The sequence below is a fragment of the Oncorhynchus clarkii genome, chromosome 29 (assembly GCF_045791955.1).
Source record: "Oncorhynchus clarkii lewisi isolate Uvic-CL-2024 chromosome 29, UVic_Ocla_1.0, whole genome shotgun sequence".
In the NCBI taxonomy this organism is placed as follows: domain Eukaryota; kingdom Metazoa; phylum Chordata; class Actinopteri; order Salmoniformes; family Salmonidae; genus Oncorhynchus; species Oncorhynchus clarkii.
The window spans coordinates 40,578,777-40,595,444 of record NC_092175.1 but is presented as its reverse complement, the minus strand read 5'-3'; the positions used below and the strand labels follow the sequence as shown (position 1 = coordinate 40,595,444).

Here is a 16,668-nt window from a genome sequence, read left to right as displayed (position 1 = left end):
CCTGAACACAATACAATAGAGGCAGGGTACTTGTCTACATTATTAATTATGTATTTAATGTGGCAAAAAACGACATTAACTCATTTTTCGACCAAATGAGCAGTTACTGCCTTTTTGCTTGGTAGGGCAGAGCAGCCTTCTAGTGTCAATAAGACACATATGCTGACTTTTTAATGTAGGCTATATAGAGACAACACTAATTATTGGTCATGGAGAAGTCATGAAATTCCATCTGCCAAAATGTCTATGAACCCTTAACAGGGAATAATAGCATGCCTCTATAACATAATGTAATTTGGGAATTTGTGTGTGAATACAGTCTACTGGGCGTTTTTCATCCCATGTCAAGCATTAGTGTTAGACAGCAGTGTGGTTAAGGTCAGGGTTGAGGTTAGGGTTAAGTTTTAAATCAGATTTGAAGAAGATACAATTGTATAAATAGGCGGGGTTTATGACTTTGTGGCTGTGGTAACTAGTGACGACCCTCAACCTGTCAGCGTTTCGCGAATGTCAGATATGCGTATGTTTGGGGACAGCGAGACACAGCAGGATAGGCGCACGTTGATCCGAGAAAGAAAAACGTATTTTTGATAAATGCCTACAATGTTACTTCTCATTAACTAACATTGTCGTCTTATTTCCATTTCTGGAGTAGTTTGAAATCACGGGTTTGCCGCTAAAGGTAGGTTTATTTGGGGTTCGGTTTGTGTTCGACTGTCCGTAAAGTTGAGTAGTTATGTAGACAACAGTAGCCTACTAGGTCGTTATTTGACCCTAAGAAAACTGCATTTTTTTTTGTTGTCAAAATGACAAGAACTAGTCTACATAACAATTCAAAGAGTTTTCATTATTGTTGAAAGAAACATCACGCTTTAAAAACATCTGTTGAATGTTGTCATACAGGTGGAACCAGCCAGACAAACCCCCTAAAAGCATAGCTGAGAGATTTGGAGGAAAAAGCTGTCACGATTACTTCCTAAACAATTTTAAACTGTAATGTCTAGTTATAATACCTAATAACGTGTTGCATGTGTTGGATTGCTTTTATTTTAATATCAAATTAGAGATTTGAATATTGTGTGGTCTTAATAGCACCTAATGTCATTCTCTTTGGGAGTGTATTTGACAACCGGTTTCACTAACATGGTCTCAGAGCATTTCGTATTATTGTGTATGTAAAACACCCAATACACTCCATTTAGAATGATATGTTGAGTTTCATATGGTACAGTAGGTATTCATTTGTGGATGTCCATCACCCATTTCGTATGATATGTTACAAATTACAATTCGTATTAAATGTCCAGAATTTGTGAAACGTAAAATATGTTACGAATTCTAGCTAGGTGGCTAACGTTAGCCAGGCTAGAGGTTAAGTTTTCGATTTAGGTTAAAGGTTTAGGGGAAGGGTTAACTAACGTGCAAAGTAGCTAAAAAGTAGTACATCGTTGCTAAAGTTGTCCGTAATGACATTCGGACTTGCAACCTTTGGCTTGCTAGACGTTTGCGTTATATGCCCACCCATCTACCCCGGCAAAACACCCTATTTTAATTGTTGCCTTTTAATTGTTGTCTTGTGTAACCAAACCAAACGTAACATATCACTATGCTACGTCTAGTCTATGAGAGCAGGCTGGTTTCACAGAGATACAAAACAGTAATAGTGACAATTGGCCTTCTTATTGATTTCCTTCTTCCCCTCACCTCTCCTCTATCCCCCTCTTCTCTCCCCTTCTAATTCCCCCTCTCCATCCTCCCATCCTTCGCCCTCATCTCACCAACTCTTTTTTTCTCTTTTTTTCTCCTCTTTTCTCACATTGCGCTGTCTTCCCTCCCATGTTTCTCCTCTCATCCCTGTCTCATCCTTTTCTCCTCCCTCTCATTTTCCCTCTCTTCCTCTCCTCATCCCCCTCTCTTTTCCTCTGTCTAGATCTCCAGCCTGCAGTAAGACATGTCGTTGGCAGAGCCAGCAGAGTTGCTGCTGATAAGGGACCAGTATGACCGTGCGTTGGAGTGTCTGACCAGGGGCCTGGCGGCTGACCAGGCAGGGCAGGGGGCCCAGGCCCTGGAGCTGTACAGGAGGGGACGGCAGCACCTAACCCTGGGCCTGGAGGTCCCTACCAGGGGGCCACAGAACCAGGGAGCCCCCTGGGACACGGCCAGGCAGTTGCAGCAGAAGATGAGGGAGACTCTAACTAACATCAGCACCCGACTAGCAAACATGGAGACAGCAGGGGTGGGGACGGCGGGCCAGGGAGGCCCAGCGTTGGTGGATCTAGTGGATCTCTCTTCCCAGTGCCTCTATCCCACCCTGGGGCCATTGGTGCCCCCTATGCCGCTGCCTGGTTCCTCCAACCCCCTCCCCCATCTCTACCCCACACTGCCACCCGGGGCTACCCCAACAGACAGCCTCTCTGCCGGGGCTACAGGCATCACCATGGCCCCCTCCCTGCCCATCCTCCCTGCCCTGCCCTTGGGGCTCCCAGGAGAACAGCCCCCAGCCTACACCCCCCAGCCCACCGACGGGCACCACAGCCTGGCTTATAGCCCAGCCGGAGGAGGGGGTCTGGGGCTGGGGGGGCAGAGGGTGGGGGGACCTCCACAGCCCGAGGGAGGGGTAGGGGGGGACGGAGAGGAGCTTTTGTTCCTCCCTCGGGGGGTGCAGATGTTTTTCGTGTCGTCGGATGGCCAGGTGAGCGCCCCATCGTACCCGGGTTATCTACGCATCATCAGGTTCAGCAGCCAGCTCAAAGACATGGCCAACGGAGGAGCATCAGCCTTCCTACACGTAAGGAAACCACTGGGGTGTGTGTGTGTATGAGAGAGAGGGTGAGGGTGGGTGTTGGCTTGTGTGTGTGTGTGTGTGTGTGTATGAGAGAGAGGGTGAGGGTGGGTGTTGGCTTGTGTGTGTGTGTGTGTGTGTGTGTGAGAGAGAGGGTGAGGGTGGGTGTTGGCTTGTGTGTGTGTGTGTTTAAAATACCAATAGAAAATAGTATATCGTCTCCAACACACCTATCGTATTACCAGGTGTATGGAGAGTAACTGCATAATGAATTGAAAAGAAACTCCTGTTTGTAGAAGAGCAGTAGAGAAAAGGGTTGAGGGTAACTGTGGTTGTGGCAGCTTGAGGTAGTTTCATCTAACTGTTTTAGTCTGGATTCAGTCTTGTTCAGGGTTGTGTTCATTAGGCACCCAATGGTCTGAAACCTCATATTTATACGTTTTTCAAAAAGTTTTGGTACGTTGTGCCCTACTGAATATGCCCCAGATCTCTATCTCCAGATAAGATCTGTTGTTTACAGATGAAGTTGTTTCCCCTTGTCTCAGAACAAGCACCATCATAGACCATATCTTATTCCAGATGAGTGAGACTAACCGAAGTGTAGCCATATCTCTTAGTTCAGGATTAGTGAGACGAATGGCAGATGCCACAGATTGATACCGTGTCAACCCAGTGCTCAAGCATTTCACAGACAGATAGACAGACAGACAGACAGACGTGGGATGGTCTACCATAGTTTTATTGTCATGTGTTGTTTTACAAGCCATAGACGTATAGCACCCCAGGAGCAAATGAGTGATAAGGGCCTTGCTCAAGGGCACGTCAACATATTCTCCACCTTGTCAACTTGGGTATTAGAACCAGTGACCTTTCAGTTACTGGGCCAACCCTCTAACCGCTAGGCAACCTGCCGTCCATTTCTCTTTGTTTGGTGTTGCTATGACAACGAAGAATTCCCAGACCTAAATGGAATTCTAGAATTCTCTCCCAGTGGTGAGGTCACAATGCATGCATCTCCTCCATTAGGCAGATGAGAGGAGGATGGTGGGAGGTTCTACTGAATGAGAAGTCTTTCTCTTTCCACTCGTGGAACCAATTACACAGTAAAAACTATTGATCGCTAAATCCGGAGAAATTACGGACCTTGTAAAAAAAAAAAAAAAAAAAAAAAAAAAAAACTGTTAGTCACTAAATCCGGTTACAAGGACCATGGAAAAACATACACTACCAGTCAAAAGTTTGGACACACCTACTCAAGGGTTTTTCTTTATTTTTTACTATTTTCTACATTGTAGAATAATAGTGAAGACATCAAAACGATGAAATAACACAAAAGTGTTAAACAAATCAAAATATATTTTATATTCTTCAAAGTAGCCACCCTTTGCCTTGGTGACAGCTTTGCACACTCTTGGCATTCTCTCAACCAGCTTCATGAGGAAGTCATCTGGAATTGTGAGTGTTACACTCTCACCTGGAGTTCCCACAAATGCTGAGCACTTGTTGGCTGCTTTTCCTTCACTCTGTGGTCCAACTCATGCTAAACCTTCTCAATTGGGTTGAGGTTGGGTGATTGTAGAGGCCAGGTCATCTGATGCAGCACTCCATCACTCTCCTTCCTGGTCAAACAGCCCTTGCACAGCCTGGAGGTGTGTTTTGTGTCCTTGTCCTGTTGAAAAACAAATTATAGTCCCATTAAGCGCAAGCCAGATGGGATGGCGTATCGCTGCAGAATGCATCACTGACAGTGTCACTAGCAAAGCACCATCACACCTCCTCCTCCATGCTTCACGGTGGGAACCACACTTGCAGAGATCATCCGTTCACCCACACCGCATCTCACAAAGACACGGCAGTTGGATCCAAAAATCTCAAATTTGGACTCATCAGACCAAAGGACAGATTTCCACCTGTCAAATGTCCATCGCTCGTGTTTCTTGGCCCAATCAAGTCTCTTCTTATTATTAGTGTCCTTTTAGTAGTGGTTTCTTTGCAGAAATTCGACCATGAAGGCCTGATTCACACAGTCTCCTCTGAACAGTTGATGTTGAGATGTCTGTTACTTGAACTCTGTGAAGCATTTATTTGGGCCTCAATTTCTGTGGCTGGTAACTCTAATGAACTTATCCTCTGCAGCAGAGGTAATTCTGGGTCTTCCTTTCCTGTGGTGGTTCTCATGAGAGACAGTTTCATCACAGCGCTTGATGGTTTTTGCGACTGAACTTGAAGAAACTTTCAAAGTTCTTGAAATTTTCCGCATTGACTGACCTTCATGTCTTAAAGTAATGATGGACTGTCATTCCTCTGCTTATTCAAGCTGTTCTTACCATAATATGGACTTGGTATTTCACCAAATAGGGCTATCTTATGTATACCACCCCTACCTTGTCACAACACAATTGTTTGGCTCAAACCCATTAAGAAGAAATTCCACAAATTAACTTTTAACAAGGCACACCTGTTAATTGAAATGCATTCCACATGAAGCTGGTTGAGAGAATTCCAAGAGTGTGTAAAGCTGTCATCAGGGCAAAGGGTGGCTACTTTGAATGAGTTGTTTTAATACTTCTTTGATTACTACATGATTCCATATGTGTTATTTCATATGTTTAATGTCTTCGCTATTATTCTACAATGTAGAAAATAGTAAAAATAAAGAAAAAACCCTTGAATGAGTAGGTGTGTCCAGACTTTGGACTGGTACAGTATGTGTACATGAATAAATAGCAATTACACTTACAACATGTCTATAAAGAGCTATAAACACAGCATCAATATAAACATAAACTTAAACATTCACTTCTTGGAGAGAGAAACTAATTACTTGGATTGACAAAGGGTCAAGATTTATGGCACCACCTCTCTCTCTCTCTCTCTCTCTCTCTCCAGTGTTGTGTAAGAATCTGCCAGGCTGAGACCTTATCAGATTTGCCCTGGTGCCACGAGGTCGTAAATTACTCTGCGTATGAACAAGCTCCAAGAGCAGGCTGGGATGGTCTCTGCGATGGTCTCTGGGATGACTTTGGGAGGACTCTGGGAGGATCTCTGGGAGGATCTCTGGGAGGATCTCTGGGATGGTCTCTGGGGATGGACTCTGGGAGGACTCTGGGATGGTCTCTGGGGATGATCTCTGGGAGGACTCTGGGATGGTCTCTGGGAGGACTCTGGGATGGTCTCTGGGAGGTCTCTGGGATGGTCTCTGGGATGACTGGGATGGTCTCTGGGATGGTCTCTGGGATGATCTCTGGGATGGTCTCTGGGATGGTCTCTGGGATGGTCTCTGGGATGGTCTCTGGATTAGAAGCTCGCCCATGGCACCGCAATAAAACACCTTTTAATAAAGTGCCACTATGGAAAATGCTGTGGTATCGTGTGCATGCAAAATACTATATTTACCAATACAACCATTTTAAAACCACTTCTGCAAAAGTACTTGTGAAACCAATGCAATAATAGCACTTATGGCAGTACGGAGTAATACTACATACGATAAACAATAGGATTGGCATCTCTAACATTTTAAAATAATAGTAACAGCCACGCAATAGAATATATGGCTGAAACTTGAAGTAATTAGTGGTTATTACACAGCATGTAACCCCCCCCCCCCATTCATGTAAAAGCATGTAACTACCAGGGAACAGTGGGTTAACTGCCTTGTTCAGGGGCACAGTGGGTTAACTGCCTTGTTCAGGGGCACAGTGGGTTAACTGCCTTGTTCAGGGGAACAGTGGGTTGACTGCCTTGTTCAGGGGCACAGTGGGTTAACTGCCTTGTTCAGGGGCACAGTGGGTTAACTGCCTTGTTCAGGGGAACAGTGGGTTAACTGCCTTGTTCAGGGGAACAGTGGGTTAACTGCCTTGTTCAGGGGAACAGTGGGTTAACTGCCTTGTTCAGGGGAACAGTGGGTTAACTGCCTTGTTCAGGGGAACAGTGGGTTAACTGCCTTGTTCAGGGGAACAGTGGGTTAACTGCCTTGTTCAGGGGAACAGTGGGTTAACTGCCTTGTTCAGAACGACAGATTTGAACCTTGTCAGCTCGGGGATTTGATCTTGCAACCTTTCGGTTACTAGTCCACCGCTCTAACCCTTATGTAGAGAATAGGGTGCCATTTGGGATGTGATCTAGTCAGACGTGTTAAACCCAGGCATGTGTGTTGACTGGCCTGTGGTGTCTCACTCTAACCCTGTTGTGTTCTGGGTAGCTCAGTGTCCCAGCAGTACAATAGGGGCCAGTTAACAGATGACTCTGCTGTTCTGTTGTGTTGCAGGCTGTGGTAATGTACCATGGATAGGGTCTGAACGAACAAATAGCAGTTTCCCAGCCCTGACGATGCCAACTGCCAACCAGTGATATAGTCTACGTTCTGTTTGGCGTACATGTTGTTGTTTTGGTTGTACCCTGACGAGGGTCACACTGAATACCTCTGGCATACACACTGTAATCCTAGTAACCCCAGTGCTCCTTCCTAACGTGTGTGTGTGTGTGTGTTGCAGGTGTGTGACTGGCTGTACCCCCTGACTCCAGACACCCCAGTGCTTCTGTCTACCTCTGGGATCTTTATGTTTCCTGACACCATGGCGGGGATACCCGGGTCCTACGTAGGGGTTGTGCTGTCCTCTGAACTGCCTGCAGCAGACAGACATGCCTTTCAGGACCTCCTCTCACAACTCACTGAGCTACGGGTACAGGTGAGGTTATACACACACACACAGTAACACACACAGTTAAACACTCTCACAGCCAGCTCCTAGCTTGTCAGTGATCCACCAGTAGCAGTAACAATAAATCATATGGATTACAACAGTGTTCTACTGGGGAGGACTAGAGCTGGCTGAACTACAACAGTGTTCTACTGGGGAGGACTAGAGCTGACTGACTGAACTACAACAGTGTTCTACTGGGGAAGACTAGAGCTGACTGACTGAACTACAACAGTGTTCTACTGTGGAGGACTAGAGTTCACTGAACTACAACAGTGTTCTACTGGGGAGGACTAGAGCTGACTGACTGAACTACAACAGTGTTCTACTGGGGAGGACTAGAGCTGACTGACTGAACTACAACAGTGTTCTACTGGGGAAGACTAGAGCTGACTGACTGAACTACAACAGTGTTCTACTGTGGAGGACTAGAGTTCACTGAACTACAACAGTGTTCTACTGGGGAGGACTAGAGCTGACTCACTGAACTACAACAGTGTTCTACTGGGGAGGACTAGAGCTGACTGACTGAACTACAACAGTGTTCTACTGGGGAGGACTAGAGCTGACTGACTGAACTACAACAGTGTTCTACTGGGGAGGACTAGAGCTGACTGACTGAACTACAACAGTGTTCTACTGGGGAGGACTAGAGCTGACTGACTGAACTACAACAGTGTTCTACTGGGGAGGACTAGAGCTGGCTGACTGAACTACAACAGTGTTCTACTGGGGAGGACTAGAGCTGACTGACTGAACTACAACAGTGTACTACTGGGGAGGACTAGAGCTGACTGACTGAACTACAACAGTGTTCTACTGGGGAGGACTAGAGTTCACTGAACTACAACAGTGTTCTACTGGGGAGGACTAGAGCTGGCTGACTGAACTACAACAGTGTTCTACTGGGGAGGACTAGAGTTCACTGAACTACAACAGTGTTCTACTGGGGAGGACTAGAGCTGACTGAACTACAACAGTGTTCTACTGGGGAGGACTAGAGCTGACTGACTGAACTACAACAGTGTTCTACTGGGGAGGACTAGAGCTGACTGACTGAACTACAGCAGTGTTCTACTGGGGAGGACTAGAGTTCACTGAACTACAACAGCGTTCTACTGGGGAGGACTAGAGCTGACTGAACTACAACAGTGTTCTACTGTGGAGGACTAGAGCTGACTGACTGAACTACAACAGTGTTCTACTGGGGAGGACTAGAGTTCACTGAACTACAACAGTGTTCTACTGGGGAGGACTAGAGCTGACTGACTGAACTACAACAGTGTTCTACTGGGGAGGACTAGAGTTCACTGAACTACAACAGTGTTCTACTGGGGAGGACTAGAGCTGACTGACTGAACTACAACAGTGTTCTACTGGGGAGGACTAGAGCTGACTGAACTACAACAGTGTTCTACTGTGGAGGACTAGAGCTGACTGACTGAACTACAACAGTGTTCTACTGGGGAGGACTAGAGTTCACTGAACTACAACAGTGTTCTACTGGGGAGGACTAGAGCTGACTGACTGAACTACAACAGTGTTCTACTGGGGAGGACTAGAGCTGACTCACTGAACTACAACAGTGTTCTACTGGGGAGGACTAGAGCTGACTGACTGAACTACAACAGTGTTCTACTGGGGAGGACTAGAGCTGGCTGAACTACAACAGTGTTCTACTGGGGAGGACTAGAGTTCACTGAACTACAACAGTGTTCTACTGTGGAGGACTAGAGCTGACTGACTGAACTACAACAGTGTTCTACTGGGGAGGACTAGAGCTGACTGACTGAACTACAACAGTGTTCTACTGGGGAGGACTAGAGCTGACTGACTGAACTACAACAGTGTTCTACTGGGGAGGACTAGAGCTGGCTGAACTACAACAGTGTTCTACTGGGGAGGACTAGAGCTGGCTGACTGAACTACAACAGTGTTCTACTGGGGAGGACTAGAGTTGACTGAACTACAACAGTGTTCTACTGGGGAGGACTAGAGCTGGCTGAACTACAACAGTGTTCTACTGGGGAGGACTAGAGCTGGCTGACTGAACTACAACAGTGTTCTACTGGGGAGGACTAGAGCTGACTGACTGAACTACAACAGTGTTCTACTTGGGAGGACTAGAGTTCACTGAACTACAACAGTGTTCTACTGGGGAGGACTAGAGTTCACTGAACTACAACAGTGTTCTACTGGGGAGGACTAGAGCTGACTGACTGAACTACAACAGTGTTCTACTGGGGAGGACTAGAGCTGACTGAACTACAACAGTGTTCTACTGGGGAGGACTAGAGCTGGCTGAACTACAACAGTGTTCTACTGGGGAGGACTAGAGTTCACTGAACTACAACAGTGTTCTACTGGGGAGGACTAGAGCTGGCTGAACTACAACAGTGTTCTACTGGGGAGGACTAGAGTTCACTGAACTACAACAGTGTTCTACTGTGGAGGACTAGAGCTGACTGACTGAACTACAACAGTGTTCTACTGGGGAGGACTAGAGCTGACTGACTGAACTACAACAGTGTTCTACTGGGGAGGACTAGAGCTGACTGACTGAACTACAACAGTGTTCTACTGGGGAGGACTAGAGCTGACTGACTGAACTACAACAGTGTTCTACTGGGGAGGACTAGAGCTGACTGACTGAACTACAACAGTGTTCTACTGGGGAGGACTAGAGCTGGCTGAACTACAACAGTGTTCTACTGGGGAGGACTAGAGCTGGCTGACTGAACTACAACAGTGTTCTACTGGGGAGGACTAGAGCTGGCTGACTGGAATCTGTGGGGTCAATGTCCTCAATGTCCCCATACAAATTTTTCAAAGGCTGCAATTCAAAGGAAATCCACCACATTAGCAATGCTTACGAAGTGTCTTTGTTCACAAGTTACTGTGTAGTCACATACACACGCACCAGTTTTTACATATATATTTTTTAAGTAACCAAAACTAATTAGTGGTTTTAAGTCAACATAAAACGTAGCTAACTATTGCAGGCCTATAGTGGAGGCTGGTGCACTGTGTTCTTAGGAAACATATTTCTCTTGTTTCTGTCTCACCACTCATCACCAAATGCTTGTTATTGTGTTGTGGGTGGAAACACACTGGTTCTCCTCAGTTACCTACTGTAGTCTACTACAGCTCACAGGAATGTGTCCAGGCTGGCGTGAGCTGGAGTGGGGTTGGAATTTATTTTAATATCATTACAAAAAAAATGTTACCTTTTTATTTAACTAGGCAAGTCAGTTAGGAACAAATTCTTATTCTCAATGACATTCTCGTTTGTCAGCTCCGGGATTCGATCTTGCAACCTTTCGGTTACTAGTCCAACGCTCTAACCATTAGGCTACCTGTCGCCCCGGAATGGGGTGGGGCTGGAATGGGCTGGGCTGTAGTGGGTTTGGAATGGGCTGGGCTGGGGTGGAGTGGGGCTGGGGTGGAGTGGGGCTGGGGTGGAGTGGGGCTGGGGTGGAGTGGGGCTGGGGTGGAGTTGGGCTGGGCTGGAGTGGGGTTGGAATGGGGTGGGGCTGGGGTGGAGTGGGGTGGGGTTGGAATGGGCTGGGGTGGAATGGGGTGGGGTGGACTGGGAAGTCCTAGATCAGCACTTCTCTGAGATGCTTTATGGACTCCGGCCCAGATCAGGTGGGTTCTGTGATCAGGACAAACTTCTGCTCTACATACTAAAAGTTGATATCTATTCCATGACCTCATTTCCTGTCTGTTAGGCTCCAGAGGAGGGGGCAGGGTCAGAGATCATGAACCTGAGTGAGAAGGTTCCCATTGGTCCCCCTGTGGAGGTGGCGGGAGCAGGGACAGGGGAGGAAGAACTCCCCCTACCTGAATGGAGCGAGAAGATGTCCCAAGGCATCCTGGCAGGTAGGGGTGTCTGTGTGTGTGTAGGTGTATATGTATTTGAACATGCAGTCTGTCTGTACATCCCACCTTCCCTGCAGGTGCATCGTGGCTGAGTAAAGGGTTTGTGCGTGGAGCGGAGGCCACAGGTAAGGCCATCCAGAAAGGAGCGTCTAAGCTGAGAGAACACATCACCCCAGAGAACGTCCCGGCTGAGGTCAGCCCTGGTGTTACCAAGGGCCTGCACCACGCAAAACAGGCCACCGGGGGCGCTGTTCGCGTCAGTCAGTTCCTGGGTAAGGATATGGAGGAGGGTACAAAACAAACATGATATCTCTATGGAATGGAGTGGGCATATAAAGATCACCAAAACGTGTGTGTGTGTGTGTGTCTACTAACACTCTTGTAAACTTGTGTTTTGTGTGTTTGCAGTGGACGGAGTGTGTACCGTAGTAGGCTGTGTGGGGGAGAAGCTGGCTCCTCATGTAAAGAAACATGGCAGTAAACTTATCCCTGAGTCCATGAAGAACACTAAAGATGGCCGCTCCAACCTGGATGGCGCTATGGTGGTGGCAGTCAGCAGCATAAAGGGTATGGAGAGAGAAAGACGCATAGTAGCGACCTCGATCCACACACAGAATATGTTGATTATCAGAGTATTTCTGAAAGTTATTTGAATGGTAGATATGCAGATTCTGTTATTAGGCCTATAGCCACCTGTACTAGAGTGACCTACCTGTCTGATAATCAAACTATTCTCCTGTGTATCTCTGTCTAAGGTCTCTCCGCTATGTGGACTGGTTTGGAAACTGGAGCTAAGAACATCGGCAAGAGTGTCACCTCTGAGACGGTCATGACCGTGAAGCATAAGTAAGTCCCTCTCTTTCCTCCTCCTCCTCCCCCCCCCTCCCCCTTCTCCTCCTCCTCCTTCTCCTCCCCCTTCTCCTCCCCTCCTCCCACTCCTCCTCCTACTCCTCCCCCTCCTCCTACTCCTCCCACTCCTCCTCCTCCTCCCCTCCTCCCCCTTCTCCTTCTCCTCCTCCCCCTTCTCCTTCTCCTCCTCCCCCTTCTCCTTCTCCTCCTCCCCCTTCTCCTTCTCCTCCTCCCTCCTCTCCTCCCCATTCTCCTCCCCTCCTACTTGCCCTCTCTTCTCCTCCTCCCCCTTCTCCTTCTCCTCCCTCCTCCCACTTGTCCTCCCTCCTCCCCCCTTCTCCTTCTCCTCCCCCTTCTCCTTCTCCTCCCTCCTCCCCCTTCTCCTCCCTCCTCCCTCCTCCTCCTCCTCCCCTCCTCCTCTCCTCCCCATTCTCCTCCCCATTCTCTTCCCCTCCTACTTGCCCTCTCTTCTCCTCCCCCTTCTCCTCCTCCTCCCCTCCTCCCCCTTCTCCTCCCCTCCTCCCCCTTCTCCTCCCCTCCTACTTGCCCTCTCTTCTCCTCCTGTGATCTTCAATCACTCTATTTTAAGGGGCTATGCTTTCCTCTTCTCTTTGTTTCACCCCTTTCATCATGATCTTGGTGAGTCGGGGTGCCAGCTAGTGTCTTCTTTATCCCACTAGATGCTGTCATGATCTTGGTGTGTCTGGGTGCCAGCTAGTGTCTTCTTTATCCCACTAGGTGCTGTCATGATCTTGGTGGGTCTGGGTACCAGCTAGTGTCTTCTTTAGCCCACTAGGTGCTGTCATGATCTTGGTGTGTCTGGGTACCAGCTAGTGTCTTCTTTAGCCCACTAGGTGCTGTCATGATCTTGGTGGGTCTGGGTACCAGCTAGTGTCTTCTTTAGCCCACTAGATGCTGTCATGATATTGGTGGGTCTGGGTACCAGCTAGTGTCTTCTTTAGCCCACTAGGTGCTGTCATGATCTTGGTGGGTCTGGGTGCCAGCTAGTGTCTTCTTTAGCCCACTAGGTGCTGTCATGATCTTGGTGGGTCTGGGTACCAGCTAGTGTCTTCTTTAGCCCACTAGATGCTGTCATGATCTTGGTGGGTCTGGGTACCAGCTAGTGTCTTCTTTAGCCCACTAGGTGCTGTCATGATCTTGGTGGGTCTGGGTACCAGCTAGTGTCTTCTTTAGCCCACTAGATGCTGTCATGATCTTGGTGGGTCTGGGTACCAGCTAGTGTCTTCTTTAGCCCACTAGATGATGTAATGATCTTGGTGGGTCTGGGTACCAGCTAGTGTCGCCTTTAGCCCACTAGATGCTGTCATGATCTTGGTGGGTCTGGGTACCAGCTAGTGTCTTCTTTAGCCCACTAGATGCTGCCATGGTCTTGGTGGGTCTGGGTACCAGCTAGTGTCTTCTTTAGCCCACTAGATGCTGCCATGATCTTGGTGGGTCTGGGTACCAGCTAGTGTCTTCTTTAGCCCACTAGATGCTGTCATGATCTTGGTGGGTCTGGGTACCAGCTAGTGTCTTCTTTAGCCCACTAGATGCTGTCATGATCTTGGTGGGTCTGGGTACCAGCTAGTGTCGTCTTTAGACCACTAGATGCTGTCTTTGGCAAGGTAACAATGTAGTGTTATTATAGGGAGAAACACACTGGCAGGATGAGCAGGAGCTTTGGGGAAATAATATCTTTCTTTCGTTCTTTCCACACCTCTCCTTTCCTTCCCTCTCGCCCTCTTTCTTCTTCTTTTCCAGATTTCGGGGTCTAGAAGGTCTTTTAGACAACCCCTCTAACTGACGGGGTGACTGACTGGTCGGGGAGTAAAGACGGAGACCTTTTGAATTGTAACCTTTTGACCTTTGTGACTGAATACTGACTGAATGCCTATGTGAATAACTCTGGTCTGGTCTGAGAACGACCCCTGATCCCTAGCCCCTAGTCCATAACCCCTAGTCATAGTCTTGTGTTGATCTAACCCAACATGGCTGAAGCAAATCCATTGAAAGGCTTGGTGGTGGAAGGTGTAAATCATCCATCCTCATATTATTCACACCTGTCCTCGGATCAAAGCAATGGGAAGGATTACGGGTTGTTTTCAGACAGGCAGGGGTCCTGACAGGCCTGTGTGTCTGTGTCCACAGGGCAGCTAAATGCCTGTGTGTATTGGGTGGTGGTGGTGGTGGTGACATTCTTATGTGAAGACTCTTTCCTGATTTGTTACTAATAAACCTAATATGAAATCAAATAATGTCAGTGTCTCTCTCTGTCCTCTCACATCTGTGTCCCATGGGACAGACTATTCCTTATATAATGTACTACTGGTGACCAGGCCCAATATGACAGACTATTCCTTATATAATGTACTACTGGTGACCAGGCCCAATATGACAGACTATTCCTTATATAATGTACGACTGGTGACCAGGTCCCTTCCTCCCTCCCTACACTCCCTCCCTCCCTACTCCTCCCTCCCTACACTCTCTCCCTCCCTACACCTGCCTTCCTCCCTCCCTACACCTGCCTTCCTCCCTCCCTACACCTTCCTCCCTCCATACTTCTTCCTCCCTACTCCTCTCTCACCTCCCTACTCCTCTCTCACCTCCCTACTCCTCTCTCACCTCCCTACTCCTCTCTCTCACCTCCCTACTCCTCTCTCTCACCTCCCTACTCCTCTCTCTCACCTCCCTACTCCTCTCTGCCTTCTCCCTATTCCTCTCTCCCTCTCTATTCCTCTCTCTCTCTCTCCATATTCCTCCCTGCCTACTCCCTACTCCTCTCTCTCTCCCTATTCCTCCCTGCCTTCTCCCTATTCCTCCCTCCCTCCCTATTCCTCCCTGCCTTCTCCCTACTCCTCTCTCTCTCCCTACTCCTCTCTCTCCCTACTCCTCCCTGCCTTCTCCCTATTCCTCTCTCCCTCCCTATTCCTCTCCCTCTCTATTCCTCTCCCTCCCTATTCCTCTCGCTCTCTCCCTATTCCTCCCTGCCTTCTCCCTACTCCCTCTTCTCCCTCCCTACTCCTCTCTCTCTCTCCCTATTCCTCCCTGCGTTCTCCTTTCTCCCCTCCCTCCCTACTCCCTCTTCTCCCTCCCTACTCCTCTCTCCCTCCCTACTCCCTCTTCTCCCTCCCTACTCCTCTCTCCCTCTTCTCCCTCCCTCCCCTCCCTCCCTACTCCCTCTTCTCCCTCCCTACTCCTCTCTCCCCTCCTCATGCCTTCCACTAAACCCACCCACTTCTACTCATCCTATGATGAAGGTATGGCGATGACGTGAGCAAAGCCACGGACACGGGCATCCAATCAGTGATCAACGTGGGCGTGGCCGCGTTCAACGTGGACAACTTGGGTATCAAGGGTGTCCTGAAAACCGCCGGAAAACAGACAGCTAAAGCTGTGGTCAGAGAGCGAAACGATACCCCGCAGGTCGCAGTCGGAGACCACAACCACAACGGAGGACCAGAGGAGAAAGAGATGTGGGAGAGGAAGAAGGATGAGGATGACAAGAAATAGATGTCATACTCATGTATGTGGCTCTTGTCTATTTGGCCCCTATACATTTTAGCCCCAATCTTTTTAAGCCCCTCTCTGTGTTCATAGGCCCCTATATCTTAAGAACCACTCTGTGTGTTAATAGGCCGTGATATATTTTATCCCCTCTCTGTGCTAATAGACTCATATCTTTTGGCCCTCTCTGTGTTCATAGGCCCCTATATATTTTGCCCCCTCTCTGTGTCAATAGGCCCCTATATATTTTGGCCCTCTCTGTGTTCATAGGCCCCTATCTATTTTGTCCCCTCTCTGTGCTAATAGACTCATATATTTTGGCCCCTCTCTGTGTTCATAGATCTGAATGGGGTAAATGCTGTACATGTAAGAATCATGGTGATAGCTCTTCACTGCCTCCAGTTTGCAAAAAGGAGCTTGCATCATATTGTTTTTAAATCTATCCAGACCTTTCGCTGTCGGGAGAAGTTGCCCCTAAAAGCTGATCTTGGGTGCTGTTTTATGGTTAAGGTTAGGATTGGGGGATGGAATTGAAGTGAAATGCACTGAGCACTGAAGAGTTCACATGGAACCTGTCCATTGTGTTCCATCTCACCTTACTGTATGTAGACTACTCAACTGTTCATTCCCCTGAATGTTGGAGCCATATTAAATGAAGGATATGTTTCATAGAATGTGTAATATATATATATATATATATATATATATATATATATATATATATATATATATATACATATTTGTATCTGTGCCAAAATATACCAATATATCAATGACACTTGTTGTTGATTTTTCTCTGTGCGGTTTGTAATTACACTGTCTATTTTATTATTCAGTCATTTGTTATGGATGGATTTTCTGTGACGTTATTGTTGCTTCATGCCCTTGATTGATTGTCAGATCAGATGGATCAGAAATAGCAGAATCGATTCACAAATAATAATA

At 47.6% G+C, this 16,668-nt stretch overlaps 1 protein-coding gene across 2 annotated transcripts; it reads left to right on the top strand.

Annotated features, from left to right (window-relative positions):
- The first annotated feature begins 487 nt into the window (after nt 1-487).
- LOC139388273 (spartin a) lies at nt 488-16,554 on the top strand. 2 transcript variants are annotated; one of them, XM_071134841.1, is made up of 8 exons: nt 488-682; nt 1,931-2,788; nt 7,279-7,473; nt 11,217-11,367; nt 11,445-11,639; nt 11,776-11,934; nt 12,123-12,213; nt 13,978-14,468. In XM_071134841.1, exons 2-8 carry the CDS (start codon nt 1,952-1,954, stop codon nt 14,018-14,020), a joined length of 1,671 nt encoding a protein of 556 aa, XP_070990942.1. In that variant the 5' UTR covers nt 488-682; nt 1,931-1,951; the 3' UTR covers nt 14,021-14,468. The 2 variants fall into 2 exon arrangements, with proteins under 2 accessions (XP_070990942.1, XP_070990941.1); XM_071134840.1 differs by lacking the exon at nt 13,978-14,468 and adding an exon at nt 15,477-16,554 and having other exon boundaries at nt 512-682.
- The last annotated feature ends 114 nt before the right edge of the window (nt 16,555-16,668 follow it).